The sequence below is a fragment of the Chelonoidis abingdonii genome, chromosome 2 (assembly GCF_003597395.2).
Source record: "Chelonoidis abingdonii isolate Lonesome George chromosome 2, CheloAbing_2.0, whole genome shotgun sequence".
NCBI classification, from domain to species: domain Eukaryota; kingdom Metazoa; phylum Chordata; order Testudines; family Testudinidae; genus Chelonoidis; species Chelonoidis abingdonii.
In genome coordinates this window covers 11,962,483-11,988,795 of record NC_133770.1, presented here as the reverse complement: position 1 = coordinate 11,988,795, position 26,313 = coordinate 11,962,483, and the positions used below count along the sequence as shown (strand labels likewise).

The 26,313-nt window shown below is 39.7% G+C and overlaps 1 protein-coding gene across 1 annotated transcript in view; it reads left to right on the top strand.

The window, feature by feature from the left end:
• MINDY4 (MINDY lysine 48 deubiquitinase 4) overlaps positions 1-25,944 on the top strand; it is an 89,544-nt gene extending 63,600 nt beyond the window's left edge. The window contains exons 14-18 of the mRNA XM_032764669.2: positions 2,296-2,359; positions 3,566-3,727; positions 13,849-14,029; positions 18,247-18,319; positions 24,951-25,944. Of these exons, the coding sequence (XP_032620560.1) occupies positions 2,296-2,359; positions 3,566-3,727; positions 13,849-14,029; positions 18,247-18,319; positions 24,951-24,999 (529 nt within the window). The 3' untranslated portion in view covers positions 25,000-25,944. The remainder of the gene's footprint in view (positions 1-2,295; positions 2,360-3,565; positions 3,728-13,848; positions 14,030-18,246; positions 18,320-24,950) is intronic.
• Positions 25,945-26,313: the final 369 nt, after the last annotated feature.

The window sequence follows — 26,313 nt, the reverse complement described above, 5'->3', positions numbered from 1 at the left end:
GTATTTATTTGCTGTCTATATAGTGCCTAAAGTGTGCTAGGTCCGTTAAACAGTACACCTCTTATGGAACTGTAAATAAACACTCTAGCTCGCATGCTAACTTCTTGGGAATGGGGAATTGTAGTGACAGTATGATTAATAATCGTTGTAAATCTTATAGCTATATGTTTGATGGTTGTTTCCTCCCTAGCAGAAATGATTTGAAATGCAGATGTGTTTCTTCTTGAAAATCTGAGATACACTCCTGAAGTCCCATATTGTTTGCACCTACAGAAGCAATTAGAACTTCCTTCCATTGTCCTGCTTGTATGTCCCATCGCCCCTAACTGACGTATATTGTATAGTCCGCTCATTTCGAACAAGGCTATGGCATTTTCAAGATGCAACTGCTTCTAAAACTAATGAGTGGCCAAAGTCCAAAGATTATTATCATTCCATCCATGCCTTGAAAGGTTGTGATCTCTTTATATAAGACTTTTCCACACCACATACACAGTGTTCCAGGATTCTTCTTAGCCCTTTTGATTCAGTACTAGTAACATTAGCTAGTATGGCACTTAGACATCACTGGAACTGGCTCTTGGATTGCCCTTCTCAGTTATACACATGAAGTAGTGCACAGGTGAACCTCAACAGGTTCAGTTCAGATATAGTGATTCCAAGGACCTCTTCAGTCCTGAAGGCTAACTGGAAATCTTAGAAGATTTACAGGTACATCCTGCTTTTGATACTACAAGTACTACCACAAGAAACATATCTCTGCAATATTTGGGACGTAACCAGGAACTGCAGAGATGCCCCAACTTTTTTATTCTTGGAACCAAATTTTTGAACTGAAAATATGTGTTAAGTTTGAGTTTTGGATGAAATGTCAGGTTAAATCCTACTTTAATCACACCAAGTCAACCATAATACCTATTCCATTATCACAGACATGTTATACCGCTATATATTTTTTTAAAACTGAAATTTAAGGGGTTCAAAGACAGGCAACAAAAATTGCTAGATGCCTGGAAAGACTTACATACCAGGAAAGAGTGAAAAGATTAGGATTGTTCAGTTTACAGAGGAGACAAATAAGAGGGAACATGCAACAGGTATATAAAACAATGAAATATATAAAGAAAGTCAGTCAGATAATCCCTTTTCTTTTTTACTAATACAGGAATAAGGGGAACCAATGTAACTGAAATCAGCACATTTAAAACTGAAAGAAGAAATACTTTTTAAGGCACAACATAATCAGTGAAATTTATTGCCATAAAATTGTCATAGGGTCCAGTTGGTTGATTGTGTTCGGAAAAGGCTCATACATTTATACGTATAATAAGAATATTCACAATTACATTAGGTAGAATAAAAAATATAAGGTATGTAAACCCTCATGTCTCAGGGCATAAACCAACCACTAACTGATGGGATTTAGGAAAAAAACTTCCTTTTTGGGGAGGTATCAGAGGGGTAGCCATGTTAGTCTGGATCTGTAAAAGCAGCAAAGAGTCTTGTGGCACCTTATAGACTAACAGACGTTTTGGGGAGGGTATTCCATAATTGTCTACAAGGATGTTTCTTGAATTTTCTTCTGAATCTTCTGATGCTGACCACTGTCTGAGACAGAGTATCGGAGTTGCTGGACTAGTGGCATGAAGCATTATGATGATTCTGATGTTTCTAAGAATAAAAGATCTCAGAATGGGGTTTTAAATTTGCACATTGTTCTTCCATGTTGTGTATGGTGGATTCTACTATGTACGGTGCATATACAGAATTGTCTGCTGTTAATAGACAGATCCCATTGATAGCACTGAAAATTTCCCTAGAGATCAAAAACAGACTAACCTGGTGGATGCACCTTTGTTAGTAATATCTATATTTCATATCTGAAACATTACCTAAAGTACAAAATCCAGTATGTTCCTAAAACAATCATCCTTGGAAGTAATTAATATATATGAAGAATAGTTGCATATCTTCTTCTAACACTCTTTTCTGGTCAATATTCATTTAAGCAAAACGCTCAGTAGCTGTGAGCTTTGCAGCTTTAACTATTGTTGAAAATATCGTTCCTTTCTCTTTACTGCTACAGTTTACCACTTAGTTGCTAATTTCTTGTAAAAAACCTTATACCTGCTATGTCTTCAGCAGGCTTTAGGTAACTACATAAACAAGCATATTTTTTCATAGAGAAATTTACCCCTCAAAAATAAAAAAATTGAGCCATGTTTGCAACTTTCCAAACCTTAGAAATGTAAAATCCTGTGAAATTATGATTAAACCTTCCCAAACCTTTTTCAGAGTGCGCAATGATTTTGATGTGTCCACAAACCGACTGATTGGCACCCATGGATACTGCACACAAGTAAGTAGGGGAGGTGGGTGAGTGTTAAAGACAACACATGCAGAAAGCCAACATAATATGAACTATACTCCGTGAAGAAACAACACTGTTGATTTCACATTGCTCATGTGTTTTTCCCTTTGTCAAGTATCTTCCTCCTTTTTTCTTTTATAAGACTTTTGTTTTCTCTTCTTTGTTCTGAGAGTCTCTTGCTTGCTGAATCTTCTCCTTAGCTGCCTGAAACACAATTTTTTATTTGCTATTTTTCTAAGTTTGCTTTGTTTTTCTAATTTTTTATTTTTGCAGGCTCAGTTGGCACCTAATCCAAAGCCTGATGTAGTCAGTGGGCTTTTGATTGTGTTTTGTGGAGGCCTTATCCAAAGTGAGATGTGTGTGGTGCCCCATTCAGTTCCACATTCTTTATACACACACCCCACTCTGACTCCATGGACTGGCCAACAGTAATATTAGAAGGAACAGAATGAGTAGACTGGCAGATGTCATGAGTAGGCCATAATGGGTGGCACAATATGCCCACACACATGCAGAAATATCAGGAAAATACTATAAAATACTTGTTTACTCAACTCCTAATTAACCATATCTTGATAATGTCTTCTGGTATTGAAATGTTTCTCAACCAGTGGGTTGCAGCCCCTCGAGGGGCTGGGTAATGAAAGTCAGCTGGGAGTGGGAGTGTCATAAACCAGCAAAAATTTTATTACAATCTAAAGAAAATCACGCTTCTCCACTCCCTGCACCCGCTTACTCTTCGAGCTCAAGTATGTCAGCCTCTCAAAAACGTGCACATCAATTACAAAGGCTTAGCATTAATGTTGATACATTTTTTACTCTTACTTTTACAGTACATGTCAGGGCTACTGAAATGATTGACTTAAAATAAGGGGGTGCCAACCAACAAAGGTTGAGAATAGTATTGAATGTAAGATTGTTTTGGATGTAAACTGGCTTCCGTGCCCTAATCTGGCTGATCTTTTAAATCCAGTTGATGTTTCTTCATTGCACTTCGGGGTCGGAATCCTGAAGCACATCCTTTGAAAAGTCCACTGCTTAGCTGATGCCTTTATTCCAGATAAGGTTAACTCCCCACTTAAATAAAAGCTGTGGTACAGCCTTAACTATACTGACCTACCATAATGTGTTGTGTTGATTCTTAGTGAGCTGGAGAGATGTATAGTTGATGACTTTTTTTTATATTGTAAACAGGAACTTGTGAACTTGCTGCTGACTGGTAAGGCTGTGTCCAATGTGTTCAATGATGTAATAGAGCTGGACTCTGGAAATGGAAATATCACAATTTTGAAAGGAATCACTAACCGCAGTGATATCGGCTTGCTGTCTCTTTTTGAGCACTATGACGTTTGCCAGGTATGTACCATTTGCTTTTGAGTTTAGTTAAAAAAGGAAGCAATTTACAAATCTGAAACTTGACATGGACTGAACACTTGCAGTAAAACATTATATTTCACTTACTGTGTGATTGCACATATGGGAGCCATACTGGATGAATCCTCTAGGTGATGCCACCATACAATTCTGCTACTTCCTCTAATAAAAACAGGAACATAGGACATAGGGCTGGAAGGGACCTCCTGATTCACTGAGTCCAGTTCCCTGCCATTACAAGCAGCCCCATCATATAATCACATAGATGAACTTATCAAGCTTAGGTTGTTTGTCCCTGCTTCTCCTGCTGGGAGGCTGTTGCAGAACTCCCCCCTCCATTAATGGTTAGAAACCGTCTTCTAATCTTCAGCCCAAATATATTCATGATCAGTCTATGCTCCTTTGTTCTTGTGCCAACTCTGTTGCTGATCTTAAATAGCTCTTTCCTTCCCTTGTGTTTACCTCCCTAATGTATTTGTAGAGATGAATCAAATTCCTTCTCAGTCTTCATTTTGCTAAACTAATAAAAGACAATGATAATACCTGGCAACATAAAGGGACGTGTTTCTTTTCAACATTTAATTTTGAAAATAATATTTTAGTTACATTTAGAATGAAAATGCAAAATTAGATCAAAATTAAAAAAACAAACAGTAAGAGTAATTAACTGTTAGAACAATATATGTACAGCTGTAGTGGATTATCCATCACATGAAGTCATTAAATCATGACTGTGTGTATTTTTAAAAGATATGTTCTCTCACAGCCAGAAGTTATTGGGCTTGACTCTGGAATAGTGTTGGAAATTCTATGGCCTGTGTTATACAGGGGATCAAACTTGATGATCACAATATTCCCTCTGGCCTTTTCAGTTTAGGGATCTATGAAAAGACACCCATCAAGTAATAAGCTAGTAATTTGTTTTAACTGATCAAATGCAAATAAATGTATCTAAAAACAAATCCTAACTTTAAATGTTTCCCGTATGGCTGAAGTTAGTGGGATTTTCTTAACACTGATTAATTCTAGTGTTTCCTATTAGTAATGGAAAAAGAGTACTACCGTAATCAGGATTAAAACAATATAATCAAGAAAATATCCCAACATATTAATGTCCAAATTTGATGAATACTGATCAAAACAAAGCAAGGAAAACATTTGCTGCATCTGGTTCATGCTTCTAGTCCTTCCTTAGTATTATTATAAGGACTGTATCACTTCCTTGGCTTGTGGCACCTCTTACAGATGTTTTCCATGCTCCAGAGTGAAAGATATGTTGTACGTAGCACAACATTAAGTGAGGCTCATATAGATTATAACTCACCTACTCCTCCACTCCCCCCCAAAAATTCTCCGTTACCAAATCCCAAAACATCTGAAAACCAAACACCTTCAACTTATTCTCCAGATACCACACATAAGGAATGTGGCACCTTCTATTAATATGCAGTTGCTTGGGAACTAGAATCATGATCAGCAATATATTTTCCAAGTCAATTATTCTTACTCAGTTGCAGAAACCCTAGTAGACATAATTTCATTTTTCTTGTCTACACAATTTCAGGCATCTGATGCAAACTTTATTACGTTTTATTCGGAACATCTGTCACTGCTGTACATTTGAGTTCTTAGACTACACTGCAATACATGCCAGAGGGAATGTAACAAAAATCGGATTCCAGTGGACTTATGTCACCAGGCCTGGAACTCATTGTCCTGGTTTCAGAATTAAGGGACAAATTCTACTCTCAGTTACACCAATGTGAATCTAGAGTAGCACCAGGAAAGTCAGTGAGGTTGCACTGTATTTACTTTGGTGTAACTGAGAACAGAATTGGGCTCTAAGCCTTTAGAATTGACTGTTTCCTTCTTAGCAGCATTTCAATAAATAGGTTCTGCATGAAATTACAATTGGCAATGAGAATGGTAACTGGAACCAGAAATGGAAAAGAACAGTAATTTTTTCAACAGTTAGAGGCTTATGTATGTGACTTATAGTGAATCACAGAATGAGAACTTAGGGATGGAAAAGTACTTTGAGGTCATATCCAGTCAATCTCTCAGGTGTAGGATTGTGCCCATTTTCTAGTGTTTTGTAAAGTCTATCTTGAAAAGTCTAAAGCAATAGAGCTACTCTTTAGTTGAATACAGTGCACACCATTAAAAACTCAATGTTATCCTCTCCGCAGAGATCCAGACTCTATCATGCCTTTAACCCTCACGGCCATTCCCCATATCTACTTGATCATCTTAGCTCCTCATTTTCCCACTCTTTCCTAACGAGTTAGGTGAATGATCTGAGAGGAGGACTCAGAACCAAGAACTAATCTTGGCACTTCCAGTGGTTCCTGCTATGGTGGAAATGGGCATGTTACTAAACTTTTCTACCTACATTTCTTGATTTAGAAAACCGAGGAGAATGACAGTTATCTGTTAACTCAACTTATTCATTAAAATGCCACTGATGGGAAATATTAGCTTCAACCCCTTTGACGCAACCAGCACACTCTGTGCACTAACAAGGTCTGCTTTATATTAACTCACAAATTTACTGCACGTTCTCTGTCTTTTAGTACTTCGTCTGTTTATCTGCCCTGTGCAAAACCCTTCCCATAACCTTTTGCAGGTAGGAAATTTATCTGTTTCACAAGGCACCTCTCACACTTAGATGTATTAGAAGCAACTCATCCAGGGAGAAACGATATCTAACCATCTTAGCTAAGAAATAATTGATGAAAACATGCAAAATGGGAACTGGTGGGCAAGCTTTATTATCTATCATTTTGGCTTTTTATTGTTTGGTAATGAGCAAGCAGTAGAGATTCTGCTTCATGTATGGATTCTGCAAAGACATTGTAATATCTCTATAAATTACTGGTGAGCTCCATTTTGGAGAACAATGTGTGTTCCATCTTAAGGTTTAAAAAAATTCTTCTTGACTCCTTGTTTATTCAATTTCCTTTCTAGCTTAGAAATGAAATGTGTTTCATTACAGAAAACTTTTTGTCTTCGATCTCATCCACGAATTTGTTTTCATAGCGTTTGTCATTACTGTTGGGATATTAGCATTGATCTGTTTCTAACTTGTTCAACAAAAGACAAAACAAGATTGCAGCATTTCTTGAATTAAATTTTAATTTAGCTTTTAGAGATTTTCACAGATTTTGCAAGCATATATAGCAGAAAGAGATTGGTCAAATATAGCTCAAATTTCTGTAGCATTGGACTGTCTTTGATAGCACTGCAAGTAAATCTTGACTTCTTGAAAATGAAATGTTAAGCTTTTGCACACAGAATGCTCTACCAACCCCTGTTCTCAAAGCCACCACTGTTATTTCTACATGTATTATTTATGTTGCAGCAGCACCTAAAGACCCCAGTCAGGGTGGGGGCCTATTGAATTAAACACTGTGCACCCACATAATGAAAAGAACCAAAGCGCTTACAATCACCATCCCTTGGACTTACCACTTGCAAATTACGATTGGTGAAGCCTGTAACTGGTGTGGAAATTTATTATTACCTGTCTGTCTTGGATGACGTGCTTCACTCAGCACCATGATGTCTGCATGCCTTTTTGAGCACGAGTTGAACATGAGTCTTGACCCACAGCTATCACTTCATTTGCTAGAGATCTCTTTAATCTGACCTGTGTAAGGCACCACTGATATAATAATTGGTCATAATTGTATGTTGTAGCTGCATGTAGGGCCTTGTTCAAAACCCACTGCAGTCAATGGGAGTTTTGTCACTTATTTCAGTGAGGTTTGGATTAGACCCATATCTGTTTCCATTCCTCTCCCTTATTTTTCCCCTTTTCACATGTTTCCTATTTCACCATGCGAAACAGTTCTTCTACATCAAAACTATCCAATGCCATATTGTTCTGTGTTTGTCCAGCACTTAGCACAGTGGGGTGTAGGTCCATGATTAGGGCTCTTGATGCTACCACAATGCAAATAATAATATTAATAAATCACATACTGTTTCTGTTATACTCATGACTGTCTATTTCTAGTTTATTTCAAAGATTTCTGTTAAAAACTTTTTTGTTTCTGGCAGGGCTGACATATTCTTCTATTTATCAATATTCCCAAACATTCAGAATTGAATTTTGTTTTCTTTAATCTGCTTGAAATCTGCTACAGTTTAATGGCCACAACTGATCTGCCCTCCATGCCATCCTGGAACTGGAAAAAAATATAATTGCAAGTTCAATAGGATTGGGGAACTTTTAAAAGGGGCATTAATGAGTTAGCAAACTATTGCCTTGATCCCAGACAGTGATCTATGTGGCTGAGCCTATGCACCCACATAGAATCCTATTGACTTCAACAGTGGTGCTGGGTGAAATTTTGATAATATATTTGTTGAAAAATGCAGTTTTGTTGACCCAAAACTATTTGCAAATTCATGTTGAGTTCACTGAATAGTTTCAACTGAACTGAAAAAAATCAGGATATTTTGAAAATGTCAAAATAAAACTTTTCTCCCTACACAGAGTTTTTTTGACTTTTCAATTCATTGGAAATTTTGGGGAAAAAAAACAAAACATTTTTGGTTGGCCCAAAACAAAACTATTTTTTTTTTTAATTTTTCAGAATTGCCAGTGAACTGATTTTATTTATTTATTTTATTTGTGCCAAGCTTTACTCAATTTTTCAAGATGGGATTTTGCAGGAGAGGAGCTTGTAAATGTAATAGTCATACCCGAGCAAACAAAAATAAGGCAGGAAATGGCAGGGTTGATATTATAAATAAATACAATTCAAGTTTCAATAATGTAAAACACAGCAAGCATAAAAATTAAAACCTGTGCTAAATAAGATGGAACTAAGAAAGCATCAGCCATGGTCATTCAGACACCTTATTTTTTCTGATGTTGCATCCTCTTCCCATCTGAACTGTAAACGTTACAAGGAATGATGAGAACCTTGATTGGTTTCAGCTCAATCTGTGTGACTTACTAAAGCATCAGAAACAGAGAAAAAAAGCCTCTGCGTCATATGTTTTGCTTCTGAAGAAAACTTAGCAAGAATGCAGTTGTAGTGTGCTATAAGAAGATAAGATATGAATGGTGAAATATGTGCACATCAGGAACTTTCACCCTGGCAGATACATTGGAAATGATTCTGGAACAGTAAGAGTTGGGGAGGAGAGTAAAATTTGCCATTGTGCAAGTATGAAATTAAGTCAGATGTGTAAAAAGACCACCCATAGAGTTGGAAATGAGTCTTTCTTTGCAGTTGCTCCCTTCTGAAAGGTTGACATTTTCCAAAGATGAAAATTGCCTCAGTGAAATTTACGAGAGTATTTAAGGGATTTGTAATGGAGGGGCAAAGGGGTAGGGAAGTCTCTGTAGGATTGTAAACATGAAGGGTAAGAAGATATCTAACTCCCTATATCTCCCCCACACTTTTTGCCAGCAATAGATTAATAAACATCTGTCAAAATTGATGAAATATTTTGAAACTGATGCATTAGAATTTTTAATTCATTTGCGATACGATATAGGCTCCTTAAAAGAGGATTCTCTTTATACTTGTCTCCTGTAACGTACAAAGCATAAGGCTGGCCATAACAAAAATGACAATTGTTAAATACTAATAGGTCCAAGAGCCAGATCTCTCTGCAAGCTCTTAGGGTTGGTTTACACTACCGTGGTAAGTCAACCTGAGTTATACTACTTCAGTTACATAACTGAAGTTGCCACAGCTTAGGTTGACTTACTGCAGTGTCTACACTGCACTGTGTCATGGGGGATGCTCTCCCACCGACTTCTTACTCCTCACAGGGTGCTGAAGTACTGGATTTAACAGGAGAGTGCTCTGCCATTGACTTAGCAGGTCTTCACCAGACCCGCTAAATTGACACTGCTGCATCAATCACAGCAGTGCTGATCTGCCGGTAAATGTAAACATGGCCTGAGTAAATAGGCCTTGCCTAAAGATTTTCAGCAGCCCAAGAGGAGACAAGGGAATCTTTGGGTTTTTATTTACACACTCTGAATTCTGCATGTGCATCAGTATGATTTCAGCAGACAAAGATGAATGAGTCTCCCAAGTGTGAGACATCAGGAAAATATGCAAGCTCTTCTTGCTAGTGGGTGAGGCCGAGGCAAACAACTGGCTTCTTTGGCCAGCAAGAGGCAGGGGCACATAATTCATCTTCTCTTGCAGAAAACTTGGGGTATTTGACTGCCATTTTCTTCTTGAAGGTGACTACATCAGAAATAGTATCCAGGGTGGGATTTTCAAAAGCCCTCAATGTTGGCCTAAATTTGAAGTTTGACCGTTAACTTCAATGGAAGCAAGTCAGGCCAGCAAATGAGCACTTGTGAACATTGCTCCATTAGTCTAGCATATTCCCCTTCTCACTGTGTTATTGGTCTCTGGTCTCAAATCTTGGGGAGAGCTGATAGTATTTGTTTCATTGAAACTCTTGATTATCAGTCCAACTAACAACACTGTTTTATGATATAGTAAAGACCAACTCTTCCTCTAGTGTAATTGGTGTAACTCTGTTGTTTACAATAGCTGAGGATTTGGCATGCAGTGTTTTAAACACTAGTAGAACACTTATTATGTTAATGCAGTATGTGCTTTTAGTTCTTTGTGCAATATACATAGCTGAGGCTGCAGCGTGGGGCACGGGTCACTTGCTGGAAGATTCTGTGCATCTTGAAGTCTTTAAACCATGATTTGAGGACTTCAATGGCTTAAACACTGGTTTGATACAGGAGTGGATGAGTGAGATTCTGTGGCCTGTGTTGTGCAGGAGGTCAGACTAGATGATCATTATGGTCCCTTCTGACCTTAAAGTCTATGATTCTGTGATTCGGCAGGCCTTACTCACATGAGCAGCCCTATTGACTTCAGTGGGACTGTTCAAATGAGTAAGAACTAAAGTGGAACCTTGGTTGGAAACCTTTTTCTATTTCCTTAATCTCACATCGGCACATATTGTTTGAAGCCTTTTGGGTGTTATTTTAGCAGCCATTTATGGGATGACAGCATTCTTACAAGGAAGTCACTGAGTATTCACATTTGTCTTGATTTACATGAATACTAATATAAGCATCTTTGTAAAGTGAAATCTTTTCATCAATTTCCCTCTCATTTGAAATCTTTTGAAATCTGGGATCTATGTATTCTCTTATGGTTATCCCTTTTATGATGTTCTATTTTTTTAGCTTTTAACTTTGCAAAATTTCTTTTGTACTTTTGAGCCAAGAATTTACAACTCCTTCCTTTCCAAACTATTGAATAAAAGGATTTGTTATGTAGACATTAACAAAGTAATGAGTCAGGAAATAGTTACTTACTGAGCTAGAGAATTGTTACCTAACATTCCAAGGAACTCTGCTTCAGGAATAGGCTTGATTTTGTGTTTATATAACATTGCAGATGCAAAATACATATCTTATTAACAAAAGTGCATGGTTCACAATGCTGAGAATTTTGTTTAGATTTTTGTAATAGAATGGGCTATACAGCATATGCTGTATTTTTTCTGATTAGCTTACTTTGGCAATGTGTCTGAGAATTGGAAGCACCAATATATTTGCAATATATAGCATAATGTCCACAGTAGCAAATATACCTGCTCGAACCCTCTCCTGACATCTTTATTCAGTCCCAGGAACTCAGGAATAAAGGACTTACCAGACCAGATCTAGAGTAGCAGTCCACCTAGTCCAAAATCCTTTCTCTGACAGTGGCCAACACCAGAAGCTTCAGGGAAAGTTGCAAGAAGCCGCATACTGGACAATTATTATGGAACACCAGCCCAAAGGGAAGGTTTCTTTTTAGTTAGTGGATGAGGATTTAGAGCCTTTTTTTATATTTTTATTCACCCTAATGTAACTGTGGATATTTTCATTATCCATATAAATGTCCAAACTTCTTTTGAAAGTTACTGACCCTCAGAACAAGTAGTTCTGTGTTGTAGGGATGACAGTTGACCTTACGTCTCTTTGTAGAGTCATTGTCCAATACCTTGGACCAATGACAGCAGTTTTGTAGAGAACAGAAGTGGCATAAAAAGTGTAGCTAAATGGAAGGCTTCAATTTCTGTGGTTATCAGTGCAGCAGTCATCAAGATAAAATTCACAATATTGAAAAAGGAAAAATAATATGAAGGAAAGAAGAGTAATGGATCTATGAAAATCAGACATACCACTCTAATGTTAAGCAGTTCTAAAGTTAACGTTTGTACAGCAGTTAACACGATAGAGTTGGGGTCTCTAGGCACCACCTCAGTAGAAATAATTATAATCATAATAAAAGCTATCCTGTTAACATAGAAGCTTTATTTTTGTCTTTAGTTTCCCTAAAGAATTTCTGGAAGATAAAACAGTCAGCAGTTCCATGGGGAAAACAAAGCTGCTTTGTGTTCAGATGCCATATTTCAATTACAGGAATATAGCAAATAAGTAAATGTCTTTTATCAGAGGGGTAGCCATGTTAGTCTGTATCTGTAAAAGCAGCAAAGAGTCCTGTGGTGCCTTATAGACTAACAGACGTATTGGAGCATGAGCTTTCATGGGTGAATACCCACTTCGTCGGATGCATGGAACAGATTAAGGCAGGAAAAGAAAATCTAGAATAAATCTCTTATTGACTTCAGTGGATACAGGAGCATAGCCTAAATAATTTACATATCAGTGTGTTGTAAACACCAGAAATATATGTATATTGCACAAATATATATATATATATATATATATATATATATATATATTATATAGACATATATAAAATATACATATATAAAAACATGCACCCCAAGAAGAGTTTTTACCCCAAAAAAGAAGATGTGTCAGAAACTCTATGAAGTCCAGTGGGGACTTTGCTATTGCTATCGATTTTACATGGAAGGTGGTCAAATTCTACAGTGGTGGGCAGCAGGATAAAACCCTATGATAGATAGATAGATAGATAGATAGATAGATAGATAGATAGATAGATAAAGTTAGGTTATCATTCAAGAACCATCAATACTACTGTATTTACTTATATTTCAAACTATTGGGAGATTTAAAAATAATAGCCATTCTTTTTCCCCATGAAGAATATTTAGGGCTATATTGTGCCTTTAGTCTGTGGATGGAACTTCCATATGAGGTCAGCAGGAGTTGCAAATGTGACTTGAGAGCATGATAAGGCCCTTGCAATTGAAGGCTAAAAAAAAGAACTGAGGTTTTTCAAAGGCAGCCAATACTAATGCGTTGATTTTAGTCTATCTGAGAATCTTTCCGTTTTAGTAATAATGGAAATGGTTGTTCAACCTCAAAAGATTGTATTGTTTTATTCTACTCATTCAAAACCAAAGCAAACCCAACCCTCTGAATTTGAGATGCCAGTGAAAAATGTGTCGCTATGAGGGGATTGTATTCGATTGTAAACTCTTCAGAGTGGGGATTTTGTCTTCCAAAATGTCTGTACAGCACCTCTGTACAGCACCTAGGAATAACTAAATCATCATCATCGAATTACTCTACTCTTTCCAGTGTGGTTTATTAACTACTACAGGTAACTGGATTCTGCTTGCTTCTGAATTCCATGGATGGAATCCTGGGCCCATTGAAGCCAATGGGAGTTCTGCCACTGACTTCAGTAAGGCCAGGATTTCGCCCTCTGTGAAAAAGAAGTGTTCTTAACTGTGGTTAGCTAACTCAGTTTAAAATAGCAGTGAAGATACAGTAAATTGGCTTTTAACTCAGGTTAGTAACTTGAGTTTAACCTCAGGTTCCTCTGTAGGCTTTTAACTCAAGCTGCTATGCTAAGTTAATGGCCAAGTTGCAGTGTCTTCACTTCTAATTTAACCCCTATTAATTAACCAAAGCTAAGAACATACCTTTGTTGCAGTGAAAAACATACTGTATCTGTGTGTAATCTTGGACAAATTACTGGACCTAATTGTGCCTCAGTTTACCTAATTATAAAAATAGGGGAAATAACCCGTACCAGATTTAGCGGTGTACTATGAACCTTAATTAATTAATGTTTGTTGAAAGTGATACATAAATGAAAATTATTGTTGTGTCTATTATCGTACACTATCAACTGTTTTGTGTTTCATGCTCTCTCTCTTTCTTCCAGGTTGGCTGCTATTTGAAGACCCCTAGGTACCCAATTTGGGTCGTGTGCAGTGAAAGCCATTTCAGTGTGCTTTTTTGCTTGAGAAAGGACTTACTAGGTGACTGGAAAACGGAAAGGAGATTTGATCTCTATTACTATGATGGCCTGGCCAACCAGGAAGAGGAAATACGATTAACAGTTGGTATGTATAGGACAACCTTTGCATTTCCTCCACAGTGACAGTAACAGCATCACACCTGAAAGAAGAGTCCTGATAATATAACCCAAATCTAACCAGCTGTTGATGGTATCAGACTAGTAGAGGTTTGGTGCCCATTGCCTGGCTTTCCATTATTAGTTACAATAAATAGTGGTTCACATCATGATGATTTTGAGATTAAGGGTCCTTAAATGTTTCAAAGTGAGCATACACTATTTCCCAGAATCTTCTACACCCTTAAAGAAAGCTGATTTCTAAGGGCTAGATTGTGATCTGGTCTATCGAGACTCACAGGGCCATAAACCAGTTGTGAGTTTGGATAGGCTCCACATGTCTGCAGGCGCAGGGGACAAAGTAGATACTGCAGGCTCAGTATTTCCCCCTGCCCTTGCAGGATGGGTGGGAAATGGCAGAGAGGGTGGGGAATGGTTACAGCCTTAGCTCGAACCTTAATGCTCCTTGGGGACAGCTGAATTGGTGCAGGGAATATAGTAATCTGCTGCTAATGAGATCCAATTCTTTCCTTGGACTGCTTGTGAGGCAGCACACCTATACACTGCCCTTTAGTCATGGCTAGCTGTAAATGGACAATCTGGCCACTCATTAAACAGAGCTGATGTGCCCAACCTTGAGAGCTGTAGTGTGGAGTTGTGGGTGCTCAGGAGCACCTTTCAAGATTTGGTCTTTGGTAAGCGAAAGTGTAGCAGCACCATAGTTTGTGTCTTCTTACTCAAATACACCTAGAATCCACCCTACTGGGATGATTATGATGGTTGTAGGTTGTCTCAGTGATGAGGTACCAAAATCTTAGGAACTGGTTCCCTACCGGTTCTTCGGTGGCTAGTCCTTCACTCGCTCCGGGTCTTCGGTGGCATGGCGGTGGCAGGTCCTTCAATGCCGCCGAAGACCTGAAGTGAGTGAAGGACCCGCCGCTGAAGTGCTGCCAGTGAGTACAAGCCCATTCCAGTAGGGAACTGCCTGGTGAGTACAAGCCCCACGTGCCTCCCAAAACAGCCTATCCCCCCCATCCGATCCCCACCCACGTCCTGCCCCTACTGCCCCCTCAGAACCCTCAACCCATCAACCCCTCCACTCCTTGTCCCCTGACCACCCCCTCCTGAGATCCCCCACCTTAACTGTCCCCCAAGACCCCACCCCCTACCCAACTGGCCCTGCTCCCTGTCCCCTGACTGCCCCGACCCCATTCACTACCACCCTGACAGAACCCCAGAACTCCCACGCCTACCCAACCTCCCCCATTCCCTGTCCCCTGACCGCCCACCCAGAACCTCCGCCCCCTCCAACCGCTCCCTGCCCCTTATCCAACCTCTCCTCCCGGCCCCGCCCCCTTACCATGCCGCTCAAGGCAGCATGTATGGATGCCGCGCGACTTGCTGGAGCTTGCAGCCCCACCCCCTTACCATGCCGCTCAAAGCAGTAGGAGCTGCAGAGCTGCCCAGGAGCGATCCAGAGCACTGGTGCTGGCGGCGCAGCATGCTGAGGCTCTGTGAGAGGGGGGAAGGCAGGGGAAGGGCCAGGGGAGCCTCCCCAGCCAGGAGCTCAGGTGGGCCAGACAGGACAGTCCCACGGGCCGGAGTTTGCCCACCCTTTTAACAACCGGTTCTAAACTGGCTTCTACATTTAACAGCCGGTTCACGTGAACCAGTACTAATGGGCTCCAGCTCACCACTGGGTTATTTCCACAAATAAACAAACTTCCAGGTACCCATATGTGGTCTATTTCAGAAGTAAGAAGACTTACTAGCATATATCGTCCAAAGGGCCACTAGGAGAGAACATTTATTATAAACAGCTCCTGCTACCCTTACACACAGCTACTACATTTATTTATTCATATGCCCCCAATTTTTTTGAAACATGTGCCTCTCAGGCTAACCCTTTCCGTGATTTTTTCCAATGTTTTTGTAAGTTTGAGAAAAAACATTTCAGTTTTTGTGTTATTGAAAAGCAACAACACACTCTTTTGGTTCAAGCCAGTCTTATTAGTTGTCTATGGTCAAGGAGAACCCTTACTTATTAAGTGTTTCTAACGGCAGTGAGTTTCAGTTTGTGGCAAGGATGTCTTTTGTCAGCATAGAGACCTAAGTTCTATTTACACCTCTGCTACTAGCGTCTGTATATTTGGGCACGTCACTTCACTTCTGTTGTTCATAGTTTATCCATCAGTAGAACAGGAATAATAATACTTGCTCACACTTTGAGATCTGTGGATGAGAAATTGCTAATTATTATTTTGTGCATTATTTCTTTGTACCATGCAACCAACTCTTATGACTCCAATTTATTTCTCCTCTGGAATTATGCTTGGATTCAGAAGTATGTTTTAAGTTTAAGGGATCACACCCCCAAATAGTTTGCACTACTAAATCTTTTCTTATCTTTGGAATTTTGCGGTATGGCATTAACTCTAAATAGTTTCACCATTCCAGCTAGAAAATCTCTCCAACACTCCTCTGAGCCTGTTGTGTGTCTTTGGAGAGAGCCATCCTGCTCAGTAGAAACTTTGTTTGATCTTGAGAAATGTTGGAGTTCTTTAACATCACCTAAAAAGTGGAACTGAGTCTTCTAGGCCGTATGTGCTGTGCTTTCTTTGACCAGATGTGCAAAAGTAGTGTTCCTTGAAATGATGCCCTTTGCCCAGGGCTGTAGTTTCTAACAAAGAAGGCAGGATCAAGGCCTGGTAAAGCCTGTTGCAAAAATAGAGAAAGAGTCAAGAAGTGGCAAGCAGAAGTAACTTCATTTGGAGTGGACCAGAATACAATCGATGTAGGACTTTACTGATGCACAGTCTCATGCTAGCTCTTTGCATAGGGGCAGATTTTATCTATGGTCCTCACTCATATGGACCCATTTGCTGCAAGTTAGAGAGAATACCTGTTATCTCTTTCCAAAAAATAGAGCAAATCCATGGTCGCAGAACTTCACTCTACCTTTACAGGGCAAAAAGGGCCTTCTTCCCCACAGAAAGTCCTACTCAGATATAGGCGGCAAATAGGCTAATTTATTTGGAGCAAACGATGCACTCCATGAGAACGTTACATGACTCTCATGTTTCACCCATATGCCTTTGTCGGTTATTCAGGGAATCTCCATGGGTTCAAGGATATTTATTATATATTTTACACAGAACTTTCAGAAAAGAACAACTTTTTTTGGACTTCTAGAGAGATGTCGCTGATCTTTATAATGATTGCGGATGATGACCATCAGTAGAACAGGAATAAACTGCAGCAAAGGAGATTTAGGTTGGACATTTGGAAAAAGTTCCTAACTGTCAGGGTAGTTAAACACTGGAATAAATTGCCTAGGGAGGTTGTGGAATCTCCATCTTTGGAGATATTTAAGAGTAGGTTAGATAAATGTCTATCAGGGATGGTCTAGACAGTATTTGATCCTGCCATGAGGGCAGGGGACTGGACTCGATGACTTCTCGAGGTCCCTTCCAGTCCTAGAGTCTATGAATCTATGGCCATCTATGTATCTTACCCCATTCAAACATCCATTGAATTCAGAACTCTTTAAAATGGGGTTCTCAGGAGAATACAGTCATTTACTAATTGCTGGGGGAAATATAACTGTAGTTGAAGTTATTAGAAGGTGGCATTTTCTGCAGAGGCACGTTCACCACCCATAACTCCAAGGCAGCCGCCATAGTTTACAGTAAATAGTTTGATTGACTTAATTGGAAAGTAATTGAATGAGGCTATTGGGTATTGCATATATATTGATTGCTGTACTTCCCGTTAATAAGAGTCTTGTCCTACATTTAAGAAGAGAGGTCATGTGTGTGCCGCTATAGGCTTTGTGGGAAAATGATTGGTGAAACATAATTGGTTCTGAGTGGCAGGATACCATTTTTAAATAATAGAAGTAAAACTTATGAGGTTTTCAGACTATCATACTTTTCTTTAAACTACACCTTTGCTCATAGCACATTACCGGACTCATCCTGAATGGAATCGGCGAATTTATGATAATATTTGATCTGCAATCCCATGCTAATACTAACTGTTTACAGGATTTGGAAAGAGGATTTAGCATGTAGATTGTAAGGTCTTTGGGGCAGGGACTATCTTCTTGTTCTGTGTTTGTACAGTGTCTAACACAGTGGAGCTCTGATCCATGATGTCGACTCCCAGGCATGATAGTAATGATAAATATCTGAAATGTCTCTGCAGATACAGTTCAGCCTTACACTGAAGATAAAGAAAATGACCTTATTCCTCCACTTGAGCACTGTATAAGGACGAAGTAAGTAACCCTCATCTAAAATTTTATGGCACTGATAGTTTCAGTTCTCAATTTTTTTTCTCAAAATAAGGTTTTGACTTGCCATAAAATAAGCATGTTCGGCTGAGTTATACAGAGTTGTTGGTTAACAAAAAGAAAGGACCTCGATGAGCCAGAGCTGGATAACAAAACATCAGAAATAAGGTTCTAGTCCTGTATGATGTTCTGATGACCACGTTAATGGGCTGGGATGTTCAGTTCAGTGCTTAAAGAACCCATCAGTAAATCACTAAGAGCTGGCTGTATTGCAGTAATTCTCCTTGACTTCCGTAGGACCAGATTTCGGCCCCCAAAAGCAATTTGTTACAAGAGCAAAAAATGCATGAACATAAGAACAGCCATACTGGGTCAGATCAAAGGTCCATCTAGCCCAGGGTTCTGTCTTCTGACAGTGGCCAATGCCAGGTGCCCCAGAAGAAATGAACAGAAGAGGTCATCATCAAGTGATCCATCCCCTGTCGTCCATTCCCAGCTTCTGGCAAAAGGAGTGAAAAGGAGAAGAAAAGCCCTTTTTTCTGTCCTTTTAAATGTCCAGATTCGAAGCACAGGGAAGCAGGAGCAACTGTAAAATGAATGGGATTTAGCCAAGAATGGGGAAATGGCAGACAATACTGTGAGCTTAACAGAGCAAACAGTACTGTAAGATAAATATGCATGCTTTAAACAAAACATGAGCAGGGGAGTAGAATAGGGTATTTGTAAGGTTATTCATAAATAGAGCGAATATACTGCTATAATAGCATTATCTCAGACAGCTGATGGTATAGAAGTCATCCTGGTGATGGCCGTTATAGGTAAGGCTGCCGAACAGTTTCTATCATAATTTTCTATTTTCACATGCTCACAACCTTTTAACCAAAATATTCCCTGCTTGGGATCAGCCCGATGGTGCTTTTATTTATTGATTTATTTTTTCTTATTGAAGGTTCAAGTAAAATCCTTTCCGTCTTTGGTGATGGTAAAAAAAATTTTGAGCACCCTTTCTTTTATTGTGATAACTACAACCTGCCCCCCGCCCCGCCACACACACACTGCAGTCCTGGCTTTTTAACAGGCATCTATGAGGAGTATGTCATTTCTCAAGATTGCAAAAGACCATGTTTTTACACAATGTTCTGACTGTTTGAAGAAATGGGACTGAGCATGCATAATAGAAATTGTTTTTGTTTTCTTAGGTAAGCTCTTAGGCCAAATTCTGCCCTCAGATATGCACAACTCCCACTGTAATGGAAATTTCATGCACATATCAGAGGACAGATTTTGGTACTTAAAAGTAAGTGTGGTGGTCATGGTTGTGCAGATATTTAAGGACTTAATCCAGTTCACACACAGAAGTGGATGAGAAGATTCCCAATTGTGTCAGTGGAGGGGGATGGGGAATATGTGCGTAACTAGCTAAATTAAGAAATGTATCCTCTCCACTGGCAGAGCTTGGAAAATCCCATAACTGGGTATCTCTGAAGCAAGAAACATACACACATCGCTGGTGAAGACTGTAACAACACGAACATCTCCAAATTTTTTAATTTCCTATTGTTATCACCTCCCCTCCCCTCCCCCAGTTTTCTTTTAAAAAACAAACTGGGACATTAACTGTCAAACACTATTGCAATGCAAAGCTGATATTACACAGTCAACATTACAGAAAGTTAGAAAAGGCAGATCATAACATTACAACAGATACATTGGCACAGCTACATTGCATGTATGGGATGCCTCTATTCTCATGACCTGGCTAAACACACGGCCTAACAAATGACACAAAAAGAACAGGAGTACTTGTGGCACCTTAGAGACTAACAAATTTATTTGAGCATAAGCTTTCATGGGCTACAGCCCACTTCATCGGATGCATAGACTAGAACATAGAGCAAGAAGAGATTTATACATACAGAGAACATGAAAAGGTAGGAGTAGTCATACCAATGGTAAGAGGCCAATCAACTGAGATGAGCTATCATCAACTGGAGAAAAAAAAACTTTTGAAGTGATAATTGAGATTACCCATAGATTTCCCCATGTTAAGTATCCTCACACCTTTTATGGGTCATCTCGATTATCACTTCAAAAGCCCATGAAAGCTTATGCTCAAATAAATGTGTTAGTCTCTAAGGTGCCACAAGTACTCCTGTTCTTTTTGTGGATACAGACTAACACGGCTGCTCCTCTGAAACCTAACAAATGACAGTTTAGGATGTGAAACCTATACCCAAAGAATACACAGGATGGGCAATGCAGACAAAGTTAAATTTGTTGTTATAATCACTTTGTTTCCTGACTTTTGGGGATTGCCATATTGCAACACAATTCTATACAGTGGGTTTTTTAAACTTTTCCCTACGTTAATTTTTAGAGGGTGGAATAAAAAATGAATTCCACTATCAACAAAAAGAACAAGAGTATTTGTGGCACCTTAAAGACTAACAAATTTATTTGGGCATAAGCTTTCGTGGGCTAAAACCCACTTAGATTCTATGGTGCCACAAGTACTGCTCGTTCTTTTTGCTGATACAGACTAACACGGCTACCACTTCTGAAACCCTTCCACTATCAGCGTATCTGGTTTGTGTCAGTTCTAAGCATGAAAGGCTGTCTCATTGATCTGTCTGTCTGTCTAGTGTTCTTATTGATAAGTTGCTAATCATTGTACTGTAGCCTGTCAGCAGGCAGCCAATCAATGAGTAGCAAGTCCAGAGGGTGGTCATGTTACACTCCTTTTCCCAGCCCCCATTTGATTACTGTGTTTCTTAGAATCACCAGAAGGCACAGAGGAAAAATGAAAAACAAAGATTGTGTGTTCTTATGTGTAACAGAAAATCCACATGCTAAGTATGTTCTGGAAACAAAGGTTATTATAAAGCAGGCACTGGAGTATACCTGCAGAGAGAAAACGAGAGAGAGAGAGGGGAAAAATATTTTATATGATATAGGCAGAGGAGAGGAAATACTTCAAAAAATCGCTTGTATTAAACAAAAACAATCCCTAGTCCCTACTTGATCCCTGTTGCCATAAAACTCTTGCTATGGCTGCAAGATTTGGAGGAAGTTTGTTGTTTGCCCGTCTAGAGTCTCAGAACCAAGAAGTTTTGCGGAGGACTCCAATCCTGGATAGGGATTTTCAAGAGAACTCAATTTTTCCCTTTCTTTCTCGCTATTCTGTACTGTTGTATACAGGTTCTTACATCATGCCCATCACTGTAGTAACTGAAAACTTTCCAGTAGTGCAGGAGGTAGTTTCAACTAACAACTGTCACGTGTGGTTTGTTCTCTCATCCTCTTCCTAGGAGGAGAAATAGGTGTGCAGTGCACGGTTTTTGTTTGTTCTTTTGAGGGGCATTTTCAGGGGGAAGGTGTTTTAATTTTATTTTAATGTCCATGTTGCTCTGAGAAGACAAGGTCGGAGGAGTGCAGTTTGCCTTTGGAGCAGGAGGCAACACAGTCTGAACATTGCCTCCTGATGTTGCTTCCAACTGCAAACTCCCAAGCAAGGAGTCAGAGCAACCACATGCCCTTCCATTGTGCCTCCCAGCTCCAGACATCTGGGGAAGCAGTTAGATTCTGACCCAAAGATGCCTGGAATGTGCGTCCTTGGGTGGTTCTGGCGATGCCGTGCAGACTTCAGGAGAACACGCTTGTATCATAGTCCCTGTCCTCAGTTGTTTTCTGTCTTCAGCAGTGGAAAAAACATCTGTCAGCTCTGCCTGAGGGGACAAAACTTTGATCTTACTTTATCATCTAAATTCAGCAATACATTTTATTAACCCATAGCCTCTACCTTCCTCTGCAGTTCCTGGGCTATACAGTAGCAGAATACAACAGTTGTCCTTTGAAGTTACACACTACACTGGGACAATAGGGATGTACCAAATACCATATGCAGAGCAGCACTGCAAGTACATTTTGCCCCAAGTTACTCACACATTAGGCAACAGCCAAATAATTAGCACAGCACCAGCTTTATGAACTTTATTCTAGACTGAATGCTCTGGAAGGGCATAGTTCAGGCTCTTTTGGAGTCAATGGCAACACTTCCATTAACCTCAATGGGCTTTGGATGAGGCCTCAAGTGAATGGCATGAGTAAGAGTTTCTTGTTATTGTTAATCTGATAAAGTAGAATTGAATCAAAAGCAAAAATTGCAGAGTAGAGTTGAGGTAGGGTAGTGTGGGGGGAAGCTCCAACTGCCACTCTCCATGCCCTGCCTATTCTGCCAATAAGGAAAGAATTTACCCCGCACCTGACAGTTCAGCCCTTCGTGTGAGTTTATGAACAGAAAAATACTGACATTCCAGCATCTTCAACTCAAGCTTTTATGAGAGGTGAACAACAAAGGGATTTTTTTTTTGCAGCCTACCAGTAGCTCAAGGGAAGTGGTTTGTAAATCAGTAAGGAAAATCAGTGTCATTATAGGACTTGTCCTGACTTTTGCCACAGAATATTTTTTCTACTTTTGTTTTTGCTGAATACTTAATTAGAAAGAAAAACATTGTCAGTGTAACATGACTAACGTGTCTCAATGTGCAGCAGGAAGAGTGGTGTCTGCCATAACTATGGTATTTCAGTACTTTAGTTGATCGCACATTCACCAGAGTGCTTTTTCTACTATGTGGTTTGGCATTTGCCAATCCAGACAATTGTATCATATCATCCCATCAGCTCCTGCTGATGGAAGGATGATGTGGTAGGCAGAACGTGCATGGAATAGTGATGTGTCTGAGCTCTGTAGCATTGTCAAAGAGGCCAGGAGAGGATGGGAATTATATTTCTGAGCCACATATTACTGCTTTTTTGGTCACATCAGGAAGGTTGTTGATAAATTGGAGAGGATTCAGAGAAAAGCCACAAGAATGATTAAAGAATTAGAAAACCTGCCTTACAGTGGTAGACTCAAAGAGCTCAATCTAATTAGCTTAATAAAGAGAAAGTTAAAGGGTGACGTGATTACAGTCTAGAAGTATCTACATGGGGAACAACTATTTAGTAATGTGCTCTTCCATCTAGCAGAGAGAAATATAACACTATCCAATGGCTGGAAGCTCTAACTGGACAAATTCAGACTGGAAATAAGATGTATATTTTTAACAGTAATTAACTATTAACAACTAGTAAACAATTTACCAAGGGTCATAGTAGATTCTTCATCACTGACAATTTTTAAATCAAGATTGGATGTTTTTCTAAAAGCTCTCCTCTAGGAATTATTTTGAGGAAGTTCTATGGCCTGTGTTATACAGTTCAGACTAGATGATCACAGTGGTCCCGTCTGACCTTGGAATCTGTGAATCTCTTTCTGAACTTTTTGCAGTGATTCCAATGTGATTACAATTCGAAAATCCACAAGACTTTCAAGCCAGATCAAAGTAACTGGTGTTTGGAATGTATTAGACTGGAGGTGACTCATTTTCAGAGGCTTCCAAACAGGCACTTGCAAATATTACATGTACAAGTGGCTGTTTGTGTGTAGCTCAAGTAATGCTTCATCTAAATACCCAATTGTACTCTCCATGGGCCTGATCTTCAACCCAATGAGGTCATCAGTAAGACTCCCATTGACTTCAATGGGGTTTGGATCAAGCCCAGTGTCTTTCTCTAAGTTTGACAATGCCTAGCACACTTTGGGTTCTACTGCAAATTACTGAATAAATATGTTGATGTATACAGATGTAGAGACCCATTTGAAAATGCTCTCCTAAATATGTATCTTAGCATTATTTCTAGGGCAGGGCAGTGGCAGATAAGAGAAGATATAGAATTTTCCAGTAGACGTGTGTCTATTGAGCATTTGAAAGAAATAAACACTTGCAGCAGCAGCAGAATGTACTTTCCTGGGCTTAGGGTCACAAATACAAATCACCTATTCAGAGGCCCATCTATTTAGGAATGTGCAAATTGCCTAGTGGCATTTGAGAGTTTAGAGCAGTAGTAGTTGCTTAGGGGATAACCCTTATAGAAATCACTAAGAGACCACCAGAAAGATGTGTCAAATCTTTTGGGGGGCGTGAAGTTAAGGCAGAAGACAGTATATAATAGGAGCAACTATTTGATTTTAAGTGTGTGCCTCTAATTACAGTGGAAGGGGAAGATAGGGAGTTTTCAAATGTGTCCCCCCTTTGTTTCTCATCTGATGCTTGGCCTTAACGAAGTTTAAATAAGACCAGTAATATTATCCCCAGAAAACACGTTAGGAAGCCTGGAATTTAGGCAGTAAACTGGAATTTGAAAAGGAGTCTAAGTGGGGAGCTGCTCCAAATCCCATTGAAATCTAATGGGAGTTGGGTACCTAACTCCCTCAGATGCCTTTCAAAGTCTCACCCTTGAATATTAAGGACAGAAATCTTATACGAGACGTTTTAGTCTCCAGGCCAATTCAGGTTTGGGGCCCCCTCTGCAGAGAGTGCCAGCCAGCATGCAAATAGGTTCCAATTGAAGCCATGGTTCCAGAGAGGTGAATTCCTGTTGAATACATAAAGGTAGTGGTTGACTTTAATGGGTCCGCCCCAATTAAACACACCCTGTGCTATTTTTTTTGGAAGAGCACCACTCCAATTGGCACCATAACCCATTAGAATAAAACAATCTCTTTCGTCTTTAGGTGGAAAGGAGCCGTTATTGACTGGAATGGCACAGAACCCATCTTGTGACTGAACTGAAATAAAAGGAAACTGCTAGAACAGCACGCTCTTATTCTCACCAGTAAGAAAGCAGGGCAAAACTCCTGGCTGCTTTTGCAATGTATGGTGTAGCTGAGTGACACACTGCATGCACGCGGGAAGAATTTCACCTTGCACTTCAGATATTTCATCCATTGCATAAACATAATTTACGTAAATTCTCTGTCACTTCCTTTTATGCACAATGCGTGAAGGTAGACAGAACCTCCACTGCCAAAATAAACTTTCAGACAAAGCAGTAAAGCTGTCGACTTCTACCTGAGTTCCATTGCTGGGTTCATTCTGCATCTTGCAAGTTTCTCCAAAGATCAGACAAAAGAAGCTGCACCCAGATTTCTTTGACATTGGTTTTTCCTTCCTTCCCCTCACAGCCCCCGCCCAAGGAAACCAAGGTACAAACGTGAATCACTGCTAGAGAAAGAAGTTATCTTCTTCCACTAGTTTTTGTAGTTCACACTTTCCAATGAACTGGTTATTAACACTGTAGGCACTTGCGATATGGCCTGGACTACACACAGTTTTTGTACTAGTGTAAGTAGGTGGGGATATGATATTTACGGATTCATTATACTGGTACAAGCCCTAGTGTGGAAACCAGTTATACCAATATAAGGGTCCTTGTACCAGTAGAATTTATTCCTCTTCCTGTACAGGCGACTATATCTGTATTATGAACATCTGCAGCCATAGCTATGTCAGTCTGAGATTTGAAGAGGGAGATCTCTGACCAACATAGCTGTGTCAGGAGAAGCTCCTAGACTAAATACAGCAATACTGGCAACACTTTGCTTTTACTGATATAGCTTGTTTCACGCGGGGGTGGTGGTTTTACTATATCAGGACAAAGTGCATCTATGCTAGCACAGCTGCATTTACACTAGAGATACCTCTACGCTACTGAGACTATGGCCGTGTCTACACGACGCGCGAAAATCGATTTTAGATACGCAATTTCAGCTACGAGAATAGCGTAGCTGAAATCGATTATCTAAAATCGATCTACTCACCCGTCTTCACCGCGCGGGATCGATGTGCGCGGCTCTCCATGTCGATTCCGGAACTCCGTTGGTTTTGGTGGAGTTCCGGAATCGATGTAAGCGCGCTCAGGGATCGATATATCGCGTCTAGATGAGACGCGATATATCGATCCCCGAGCAACCGATTGTAACGCGCCGATACGGCGCGTCGTATAGACGTGGCCTATGAGTTTGTCTTCACTATGGAGCTAAATCAGCGCTGCTGCAATCGATGCAGCAACATCAGTTTAGTGGGTCTAATGAAGAC